General features: G+C 43.8%; 1 protein-coding gene across 1 annotated transcript in view; it reads left to right on the top strand.

Annotated features, from left to right (window-relative positions):
• The window catches only part of TENM1 (teneurin transmembrane protein 1), an 840,365-nt gene that overhangs the window by 564,661 nt on the left and 263,514 nt on the right, over positions 1-12,190 (top strand). Inside the window, 3 exon segments of the mRNA XM_040405386.1 lie at positions 5,281-5,466; positions 8,044-8,067; positions 9,519-9,665. Coding sequence (XP_040261320.1) covers positions 5,281-5,466; positions 8,044-8,067; positions 9,519-9,665 — 357 coding nt within the window.

Below are 12,190 nucleotides of genomic sequence, written 5' to 3'. Positions count from 1 at the left end.
TTTCAGCTGCCAAGCGCACATGTAACAAGTCAGCCAGTGTCATAGGTACAAATCTGCTGACAGATGCCCTTTAACAATGCAATGCAATAATTCAATGGCTAAGATAAGGTTGTGATACCCCAATCTGCCTGCATAGCACTTTTAGATTGTTATGTGTTAATTAATGACGAAATAGGAACCATAGGAGGTTGGAGAAGTGGCTGAAAATTTCTACAAGAATATGGAGTTCAGCAAGGATCTTAAAAAAAAAAAGAAAAAAAGAAATTATTTGTATTACAAAAAAACAATTTCTTTTATTCACTGAATTAAAAAAAGCCCACTGTGAATATTGATATCACCACCGGAGGGGGGCTATGTTTCGAGGTATTTTCACCTGAACTACTTTATATTTTCACTTTGCAACATGAATAGGGTGTTTATCTTCAAAAGGATATTTAAATGGAGAAATCCCCACAGGTATCGAATAGAAACAGAAGGGAACTAACATTTATTTTACATTGTTCAGAAAACAAAATCTCCTCGTACCGTATATTACGTCTTGCTTTAGAACCGGATCTCATTGCAGGTAGAACTGGAAATAAACAAACAGTAGATCCTTGATGTCTCCTAATAAATTCCTCTTTTGCCTCCTGAGAAGTGTGACACGTCTTCTGGGGTCAGCCTTGTCTGGATGCAGAAAGGAAATAATAAAAGGAAGTTGCATTGAATAAAAGCTTCCATAAGACTTCTGGAACAAATGAGAAATGACACTGCGGTTGTGCGAGTTGCAAATTGGCCAGCTGCTAACAGTTTGTTTTCATTTCCTCTCACTTTGTCTGAACAATCTGTAATGTGAATGTTATTGATGGGGATTTTAAATTAAACTTCTATTGTTGGAGGAGATGGATAAAGGTAATGATGAATATACATACAGCAGTTTCCAAAGATAACTGCTCATATAGTAAAAGTAGTGGCGGACTTTACCACCACTCCACTCAAGCAATTGCTTGGGGCACCAGAGATCAGGGCTCCCCCTGCTGGCCATAGACTGAAAAATACAACACAAATAATGGCCATACAGCCTGTGCAGCATATTAAAGGGGTTAAGCAGAATTGCAATATTAAGGACTTAGGGCTCGTTCACACGAATGTGTGAAGCCCATGCCATGGACCGCAAATTGCTCCCCTTGCACTGCACTGTATTGCGCATGGCAAATGGTGTTTTGTTTATATTTTTACACTGCTAGGCGGAAGCTTCTGCCTAGCAGTGAGTCGTCATTGGGGCAGGCGCATGGGTCCGCAATCCTTCCGTTACGCAAAAAGATAGAGCAAGTTCTATCTTTTTGTGGTGCGGAAGCACGGAATGGAACCCCAAAAAGCACACCGTAGTGTTTCTGTAGTGTTCCGTTCCGTTCTTTCGTTCCGCATCTCCGGATTTTCAGACCCATTGAAATGAATGGGTCCACGGAACGGTGTTGTCCGCAATACGGCAACGGGCAGCACACGTTCGTGTTAATGAGCCCTTATCCTCAGAATAGGTCATCAATATCAGATCAGCGGGGGTCTGACTTCTGGCACCTCTGCTGATCAGTTGTTGGAAGAGGTAGCGGTGCTCATGCAAGTGCTGCTTCCTCTCCAAGATTACCTGTGCGTCATCCCCTTTGTAGAGGCAGCTCAGTATAGTTACACTGAATGGGACAAGCGTTTGGAATTACACTGCACAACCGCTGTAATTGAGATGGTGCGCAGGTACTTTTGAAAAGGAATCAGCACTCACAGGAGTGGGGGTGTCAGACACCTGCGGTTCTGATATTGATGACCTAACCTAAGAATTCTCCCAGTTAGAGCAGTAGCAGAAGTGTGCAGACTGCAATGCCCAGAAGAGAGTGGGACTTAGTGGGCCGACAGCGACACGGTTTAGCAGGCTAAAGGGCATGGCTTAACAGTGCAATTGGCTGGAGCTTAACGGTATGATGGAAGCCCCCCACCCCAGCTTAACTTTACTTGGGCTCAGGAATTGCTATATCCTCCCCTGAGTACATGAAATATATATCTAGGATTCGATGTTAATTGCTCGAGCTGTTATCATATATGGGGAGTTGGGGGATATAGCTGTCAGCTGGACACTTGTATAAGTCATGTGCCTGGTGGGTTTTAAGTTTGAATATGGATCTGGCACATTAGACCTGTGCATTACACTAACTTGCATAGCCCATCCTATAGATATAGTATCAACTTCCATGTACGCTACAGTTTAGTAGATGTTGACTCATGGGTGCTCTACATGAATAAAAAGCTAACCCAATAAGATTTTTCATTAAGATGTTACAGCCAGCTGAATGCCACTGCAAAGGGAATTAGTGGTGATAGAAAAACCTTGGTGTTAGGGTCCATTCACACGTTCACAATTCTGTTCCGCATTTTGCGGAATGGAATTGCGGACCCATTGCGGCCCGGATCCGGAATTGCGGACCCGCACTTCTGGGTCTGCAATTCCGTTCCCGAAAAAAATAGAACATGTCCTATTCTTGTCCGCAATTGCGTAAAGCACATCACCGATGTCTGTTTTTTGCAGATCCACAGATCCGTGGATCTGCAAAGCACACACAGACATGTGAATGGACCCTTAACCTGATAACAGTTGTTAGTTGTCATATTTATAAAAAGCATATGGTTTTAAATAATTATGTCATTAATTTTAACGGGATTTATCCATCAGTTAATTTTCATCTATATGATAGATCATATTAAAGTCAGTTAAATGCATTAGGCTTCCATTTTGCTTCATTAAAAAATTGGACCATCAAGGATCTACCAGAAATAGAAGCCATAGCTCCATTATATGCGGAGCTCAAGTGTCATGTTAGGTAGGAAATTGTGCAGCCCTGTACTTCCAGCCATACTACCATCTTTACCTAATTGAATGATCCTTCTTAAATGACGGCCCCGACCAGTTGACAGTACCTAATTAAAAAAGGACCCTTCGCCCCTCCTGACATGCCTGTTTTAATAGCTTCATGCGTTCCCCCTGTAATAACAATCCTGAAGCATCTATTCTTATGGCTCTATGTTGTGCTGTTCCTTTATTTTTTCTACTAGAAGGTATGAATGACTTGCTAGCAGTCTGCAGTAAGGGTACAGGGGGGTGGTAACCAGTTGGGGTGTGTCCCTGTATAGACTCACTCTATCCAATCAGTGCTGCCATTGTCAGACTGTGCAGGTACACACTGCCAACCTGTTACCACCCCTCTGTACCCTTACTGTAGACTGCTAGCAATTCATTCATAACTTGTACTAGAAATAATAAAGGAATGGCACAACATAGAGCCATAAGAATAGATGCTTTAGAATTGTTATTACATGGGGAATGCAGGAAGCTATTAAAACAGACATGTCAGGAGTGGTGACAGGTCATCTTTAATTTGAGTGCAGAGGCTTAAACAAAAAGAGGTAAAAATACCAACTGGCAAAGACAGAACCAAAAGATTAATTGCCAGAGCCAAAACAGGATATAATCACAGTAAAATAACAGGCAAGGTCAATTACCAGGAGGTAATGTCAGAAATATATTCAGCAGCCAGAGGCAAGGTCAAACTCAATGCTTAAAGGGATTCTGTCACCTCGTTTTAGCTTATAGAGCTGCGGACATGCACGGCTAGATCGCCGCTAGCATGTCTGCAATATACCTGTCCCATAGCGATGTGTCCTTTTATTGTGTTTAAAAAATGATTTTATAGATATGTAAATGACCCTGGTAAGGAGCAATGCGCGAGCTTGCGCATGCGCAGTTCCTTCCCTGAGGCTGATGCCAGCACAGGGAAGTAACACTATACCGGAACTGTGCATGCGCGAGCTCGCGCATTGCGAGATTACGGCGATCTAACTGTGAGCAAGGAGGAGATTCGGAGGATGCAGGCGGTGCTGGGCTCCTTTACAGGGGGGCGTAGCAGGGTTAGTACAGCCCCTTGGGCTCCTTACCAGCATCATTTACATATCTATCATTTTTTAAACACAATAAAAGGACACAGCGCTATGGGACAGGTATATTGCGGATATGCTAGCGGCGATCTAGCCGTGCATGTCCGCAGCTCTATAAGCTAAAACGAGGTGACAGAATCCCTTTAAGTCACGATCCAGAAGTTCCAAAATGTACAAACGCTAGTAGGGCAATGAAGACCGCACCCCCCTGTTTAAGGGTACCTTCCAATGCTGTGGATTTTGCTGCAGAATGTTCAGCGAGTGAAAATCAGTTCCATTCACTTAAAACACATGGCAAGCACATGAATTTCTACAAGCCTTATTCAGATAAATGGAACTAACTTTCAGTTGCGGAAAAATTTTCAGCAAAACCCGCAGCATGTGAAGGCACCCTAAATCCTTCGCTGACAGGAAGCATGTGATGCCGGCACTGGGCCAGATTACACCAACATCCCTGGCAGGCCGATCAGCCCGACTGTCAGCGTAGCTGGCTGCCACAGCAAAGAGGCCAGACTCACCGCTGGAGCATGGACAGGTATTTACATGACATTAAGATTATTTTTCATTTCATACCTTTATGTCTAGAATACTCTCTGGGGACAATTTATCAAAACTGGAGACAATGAAGGGCGGAGGAGCTCTTCATAGGAACCAATTAGGTTGCATCTTTCATTTTCAGAAGGACCTCTGAAAACTGATAGCTGCACTCTGATTGACTGCTATGGCCGGTGGACCACTTCTGTTTTGCAATACTCTTTCTCCCACTATCCTTGTCATTTAATTGTATAACTATTATTTCATCTCCCTGTCCCAATATATAATAGTATCCACATAGCAACTGCATGTCATTTCACATATCATTCAATTTATTACCTCTGCACATGATATTTCTAAGGAAGGTCACACAATAAGAACCAGTGTGGTTTAGCTGCCGCCAGTCTCTTCTTGTATTCTATCTTTTTTGCACAGATCAATACATATTTTCTGTGTTGAGAAGTGATTTCTTTACCCTCTAGAGTGCATTTTCTGCTTTCCCATCTATCAAGCTTTAATGCTGGAACACTGCCCAAGTGCAATACTTTGCTGGGACTAAGTTAACATCATAAATGTGATAGACTCTTGGTTGTCAGCTAAGTGAAATTTGCATGACAATTTGTTTTCCTAAAGAAAAAAGTGGTTACAGTAGAAGCGTTACTTGTAATTGAATTTACTCCTGGAAATCTGTGTTGCTGTGTTATGCTGTCATACCCATAATGAGGATTTGCATAGCTTTAAAGCTTTTAGGTGGCGTAATAACACCCTGGCTCATTATTGCTCCTCTAGAGCTGTGTGCAGTCGACTGTGGAAGTCACGGTGTATGCTCAGGAGGTGTCTGTCAATGTGAAGATGGCTGGGGAGGAGCTAGCTGCGAAGAGCGCACCTGTCACCCAAACTGTGCTGAACATGGTCAATGTAAAGATGGAAAGTGTGAATGTAGCCCAGGATGGGAGGGTGAACAGTGCACAATTGGTGAGTAATTAACTTGTGTATCGTAAACTGATCTGATGTGTTAAAGGGGTTGTCTCACTTCAGCAAATGGTATCCATTATGTAGGGAAAGTTAATAGAAGGCACTTACTCATGTATTGTTGTCATCCATATTGCCTCCTTTGCTGACTGGACTCATTTTTCCATCACATTGTATACTGCTCGTATCCAGGGATTACAACCACCCTGAAATCCATCAGCGGTGGTCGTGCTTGCACACTGTAGGAAAAGGTATCGGCCTCTACGGAGGCCAAGACCGTGGGAGCACACGTAGACATGCAACGTTGGCCGTCCTGGAAATGAGCAGCATTGGCCATCCTGGAAATGAGCAGCATTGACCGTCCTGGAAATGAGCAGCGTTGGACGTCCTGGAAATGAGCAGCATTGGCCATCCTGGAAATGAGCAGCATTGGCCATCCTGGAAATGAGCAGCATTGGCCATCCTGGAAATGAGCAGCATTGGCCGTCCTGGAAATGAGCAGCGTTGGACGTCCTGGAAATGAGCAGCGTTGGCCGTCCTGGAAATGAGCAGCATTGGCCATCCTGGAAATGAGCAGCATTGGCCATCCTGGAAATGAGCAGCGTTGGACGTCATGGAAATGAGCAGTGTATAATGAGATGGAAAAATGAATCCAGCCAGCAAAGGAGGCAATATGGACAATAAGAATACAATAAGAGAGATTGCAGTAATAATAGCAGTAATAATACGAAACTCAAACATATCGAGCCGTGCTTAAAGACTATCTGGACAAGCCGTGAGTTTCTAATCTAAATATGAAGTAAAGCTGAAAATGCTGGCTTATTTTCTCTTACAAATATCATCCTATACTAAAATGAAAATAATATTTTTGGATATTTGGCAATGAACGAAAAATTGACAGATTTTTTAAAGAGGTTATTCCCTGAAAAGTATTACTATGCAATAAATTGGGCATTTAAGATTAAGTATTATCGCAATATTCATTCAATAAAATAAATTCAGACCACAAAATCCTGAATAAATTCAGACCCAGACCCATAAATTAATTCAGACCCCAGATTAGACCACAAAATTAATTCAGACCTCAGACCAGCCCATTAACTTAATTCATACACCAGACGAGACCAGATCCCTCCGTATATGTCCCCTCCTTCTAATTAAAGTGGGTTTATGGGACCTACTGGGTCCCTGAAAAACCTTGAAGTTAGGCCTCATGTACATAGCCATACCAAGTTTTGCAGATGCCAGCCCTGTGCGTTCCGCATTCTGCTTGGACAAACTTTTGCTGACCATTAAACTATGCTTTAAAAACTATCAGTTGTGTAGCCTTTATTTTCAATTTTGTATCATTTTGTAACTTTTTGTATCTTGCTCTCACAATATTCCTATTGCCCGATCCTCTGAAGACGCCAGGTTAGCTGGTGAAACATGTCGGGGGCCAGCCCCTTACTATACTATAAGAATATTGTGAGAGCAAGATGCAAAAAGATACAAAATGATAGAAAAGTGAAAATAAAGGCTACACAACTGATAGTTTTCAAAGCATAGTTTAATGGTCAGCAAAAGTTTGTACAAATTCAATAAAAGTAAAGTTTTATGGGAGTAAGGCATATGTCAAGATAAGGCAAGAGAGTCCTAGAACTACATATAAATGATAATTTGAGTGCTTTTACGTATGTCAGGGTAAATTTTTTGTTCTTTCCGCATTCTGTGGAACGAAAGGTCTGGCCCTCAATAGACCAGGTCTATGCTTGTTCGTGATACGGACAAATAAATAGGACATGTTCTATTATTTTGTGACTCCACGGAACGGAGGTGCGGATGCAGACAGCAAACAGAGCGCTATCCACATCTTTTGCGGCCCCATTGAAGTGAATGGGTCCACATCCGAGGCGCAAAAAAATGAGGCTCGGGAGCGGACCCAAACAATGTTCATGTGCATGTTAGTTATCAAGTAAAAGATCTATTCACACTCACATTATGGCCATTTCTGATGGCAATAACACAGTCTGCAGGTCTATTCTGGCCGTATTAAAGGTGTCTGTCAGGATTTGTCAGTATCTGTCCGTTAATGTATCCTGCAAAGCTGGATAAACAAACCCATGGCACATATGTCAATGAGCCAAAGATCTTATGTGCAAATTACATTTCATATTCTAGTACGCAAAAACAATTAAAAAAACCAAACCCAGTTGGATATTTTAAATGAATATAGCATTAGCCATGCTTATGTGCAGAAATTCAGACCACGCTAATGATTCATACCTCCAGGCCTTCAATTTGGTAAGGCACATCAAGAAAGAAGTTCTTGTCGATGACTAATTGCATTTCATATTCCTGCTCTAGTCCTCAGCTTCTGTTTCAGAGGCTGGAAAGCTGTAATTGGGGTACATCTGCTGTCATATATTACTGTCTATGTTGTGTCATCCCATCACGCAGCGTTTTTCGCATAATTAATAATGTGAATGTTTCTGTGTGTACTCCATCAGCTTTAAACCCTGTTTATTGCTTTTAATATGCACCTTTAACATGTATATATGCCTATGTTTTTTATGCTGTATTTTTTGCTTTTCTTTACAGCTCACTACTTGGATGCTGTAAGAGGTGTGTATATCACAGAAAAATAAAAATGAATTAGTTCTAATATAAAAGAAGCCATAAATACCAATGCATGCGCGAGTAGGACCCAGCATCAGGCTGGCCATGCACATTACATAGGTGTTGGCTGAATATTAATTTGGCCAAAAGCTACAGTTTGTCTTCGAACCCTCCATACACATGTATGTGTGCCTCAGGCATGTGTGCTCTATGGAGGAGAGGAAGCTGCTGCCAGTGAAAATGTATTTCACCAATAACTAAAGAATTGGTCAACTAAACAGTTAAAATCCAACTGCCTGATCCTTATCTCTCTTGGCCTCAGGGTAGAGTCAGGAGGCCAACACACACACACTGTGCATGACTAGCTGTAGCCAAATAGCGGCCTAACAGATCTGAGTTTTGCAATTTGTGCAGTTTCTTTGCCCCAAGCTTACTTCTCAGCTTCACTGCATGTCCATATATATATCCCCTTGATATCTCACTTTACTTTAGTTTATTGTCAGGCTTTACCTTTTATTTTCAAAATTTTTCGCTTAAAAACAAAACTGCTGTTTTGTGTCTATAATTTAAAATGGCCCTGGAAAAAGAATAAAAGGGGCCCCATGTAAAAGGCATATCCAAACTGACTGGAGGAAAGGCCAACACAAGTATACCACAGTATGGCACAAAATACTGCCCCAGCAGAACCAAATACCACAGTGCAGCACAAAATACTGCCCCACCAAAACCAAATACCACAGTATAGCACAAAATACTGCCCCACCAAAACCAAATACCACAGTATAGCACAAAATACTGCCCCAGCAGTACCAAATACCACAGTATAGCACAAAATACTGCCCCACCAAAACCAAATACCACAGTATAGAACAAAATACTGCCCCAGCAGTACCAAATACCACAGTATGGCACAAAATATTGCCCCACCAAAACCAAATACTAGAGTGCAGCACAAAAACTGCCCCAGCAGAACCAAATTCCTCCCTAGAAGCAGCCCATTTGTGGTGGGGCAGGAAGACATCTGAGGACACCTGTAGCAGGTACATAATTACCGGCTGGCAGCTGTGAGCAGGGCTTGAGAAGACCCATGGACATTGGCCTACAAGGAAGTTTCCCTGTAGGGTGTAAGGCCAGTCCAGCCCTGTGCACACCTATGTTTCTCCATGGCTGCAGACTGCAAACAAACCTGTGCTTAGTCACATGTGGTAGTCAAATATCGCTCCCTTCTCTGGGAGCTGTATTCACAAAATGGTAGGATATTGTTCAAGACTATTTGCCAAGTTGCTTCATTTTTTTATTTTACATGCATTGGATTAACAAAAGTGGTTGCAGAAACATGCATAGCCTTCAAAGGTACATGGACATTTCTGTAAAAGAATTACATACTTGTGTTATAGATGTATATGACTTGTAAAGCATAACTAAACTAGTGTTTTTGTCTTTTTCTTTACTTCAAGATGGCTGTCCCGGTCTTTGTTACGGTAATGGAAAGTGCACACTTGACCAAAATGGATGGCATTGTGTATGTCAAGTTGGTTGGAGCGGAGCTGGATGCAATATCATTATGGAAATGGCTTGCGCTGATAATATGGATAATGATTCTGGTACATACTCCTTTTTTCAGTTTATATTCTTTTATTTAAAACTATGTTGAATATGAGGCAATTCCATTGTTTTCATGGCCTTTACCTGATTCATAAATGTATTCTTGATAATTAGTTTTTTAGGAAGTTTTGGAAATACAGTATAATCACTTTGAAAATGAAAGCTCCAGGGGAAATAACCCCACTGATGTCCTCAAATATTATTAGGGCGATGACACATATATTGGGGATTATGTATTATATAACATTTAATTAGAAGAAAGCGAGCAGTAAGGGATGGGGCAGTGGCCGTGATGCTGATGGTGCACGCAGAAGCCGTGGCCCTGAGGCAGTGAAACTGTGCCTGCTGCCAGAGCACAAGAAAAACAATCATCCACGATACCTAGCTTCATATCCCAGTTTGCAGGACGGTGCAGGACACCACTCTTGAAGTCAGACCAGTGCGACCAGGTAGTAGGTTGCATTGCAGCAGGTAATGCTTCCAGTTGCTTAAGCACCACCCTGTCTTCCACCAAGTCCAGTCTCTGTAGCTAAGAGTCTGCTCAACACTATCCTCACCCTGATCCTCCTTCCTCCCACCATGGAGAGTCTGGCTAAACAAGTGATCCCACACTCGGATATTCCGAGGAACTCTTTTCAGCGCCATTCCTTGATTTGGCCATCTCGCCAAGCATGCTTGAAGAGGGACAGATCTTGTGCCTTGATTCCCAAACTCTTGAACATCCACAGTCACAAGAAGATGACGGTGGGGAACGGCAATCACTGTTTAATAAGGTGGATGATGATGAGACACAGCTGCCAATCACTGAGGTTGTGGTTAGGTCAACAAGTCAGGAGGATTAGCAGAGTGAGGAAGTGGAAGAGGAGGTGATGGACGATGAAGTCACTGACCCAACCTGGGAAGGTGGAAAGCCGAGCGAGGACAGCAGTACAGAGTGGGAGTGATCTGCTGCACCGCAACAGGCTGAAAGAGGGATTGGGGTGGCAAAAGGGAGAAGGCGGGCCACACCAAACAAGCCCACTACTGTTCCCCTGAGCACACCCTTGCGGAAATCTCCCTTGCCAAGGGGTAGGTGTCCTGCAGTCTGGCGCTTTTTTGAGGAAAGTGCGGACGACAAAAGAATTGTAATTTACAACCTGTGCCATACAAAAATGAGCAGGGGTATGAACACTAGCAACCTCACCACCACCAGCATGATCCGCCACATGGCATCAAAGCACCCTAATAGGTGGGCCGAACGCCTAGGTCCACAATCTGTCTCTGTGGGTCACACCACTGCCTCATTTTCCCTGTGTTACGTGCTGGCCAATCCCCTGTCGAAGGCACATGCCCGGATGCCTCCCGCCCTGCACCTGGACCTTTGTAAGCACCATCAGCGACCACATCCGCTTCTGTGTCCCAGCGCAGCGTACAAATGTCCTTACTCCAGGCATTTGAACGCAAGCGCAAATACCCAGCTACCCAGCCACAGGCAATAGCACTAAATGTGCAACTTTCCAAATTACTGGCCCTGGAAATGTTGCCATTTAGGCTTATGGACACTGAGGCCTTCCGCAGCCTAATTTCGGAGGCCGTCCCTCGTTACGCAGTCCCCAGCCGCCACTATTTTTCACGGTGTGCCGTGCCAGCCTTACACCAATATGTATCCAGCAACATCACACGTGCCCTGACCAGCGCAGTTACTGGGAAGGACCACTTAACCACGGACACATGTACAAGTGAATTCTGCCAGGGACGCTACATTTCCCTGACGGCACACTGGGTGAATGTTGTGGAGGCCGGGAGCGAGTCGTACCCTGGGATGGCACAGGTGCTACCGACACCAAGGATTGCGGGCCCTACGTCGATTAGGGTTTCTGCCAGCACCTACATTATTGACTGCAACCCCCACTTCTCCTCCTCCTCCTCCACTTCCACCTCCGAATTTTCGGTAGCTGGAAGCAGTGTAGCACTGCAGTGGGGAAGCGGCAACAGGCCGTGATGAAGCTGATATGCTTAGGGGACAAACAGCAAACCGCCGCAGAGCTGTGGCAGGGGATAAGAGACCAGACTGAGCTGTGGCTCTCGCCACTCAACCTAGAATCAGGCATCGTTGTGACTGATAATGGCCATAACTTGGTGGCGGCTTTGGAGCACAGCAAGCTCACACACATCCCATGCCTAGCCCACATCTTCAACTTAGTGGTTCAGCGGTTTTTCAAAACCTCCCCAATTTTCCTGAACTACTGGTCAAGGTCCGCCGTGTGTGTGCACATTTCCGCAAGTCATCGACAGCTTCAGCCGCTCTGTCGACGCTGCAGCAGCGCTGGAAATTGCCAGCTCACCTGCAGGCCCTCGCATATAATGTTTTACAGGGTCAGATCACCTGCAGGCCCTCACATATAATGTTTTACAGGGTCAGCTCACCAGCAGGCCCTCATTTTCAATCTTTTATAGGGTCAGCTCACCTGCAGGCCCTCGCATATAATGTTTTACAGGGTCAGCTCACTTGCAGGCCCTCACATATAATTTTTTACAGGGTCAG

The sequence above is a fragment of the Bufo bufo genome, chromosome 8 (genome assembly GCF_905171765.1).
Source record: "Bufo bufo chromosome 8, aBufBuf1.1, whole genome shotgun sequence".
Classification (NCBI taxonomy): Eukaryota; Metazoa; Chordata; class Amphibia; order Anura; family Bufonidae; genus Bufo; species Bufo bufo.
Note: the sequence above shows the minus strand (reverse complement) of the source record. Positions and strands in the feature narration are given on the sequence as shown.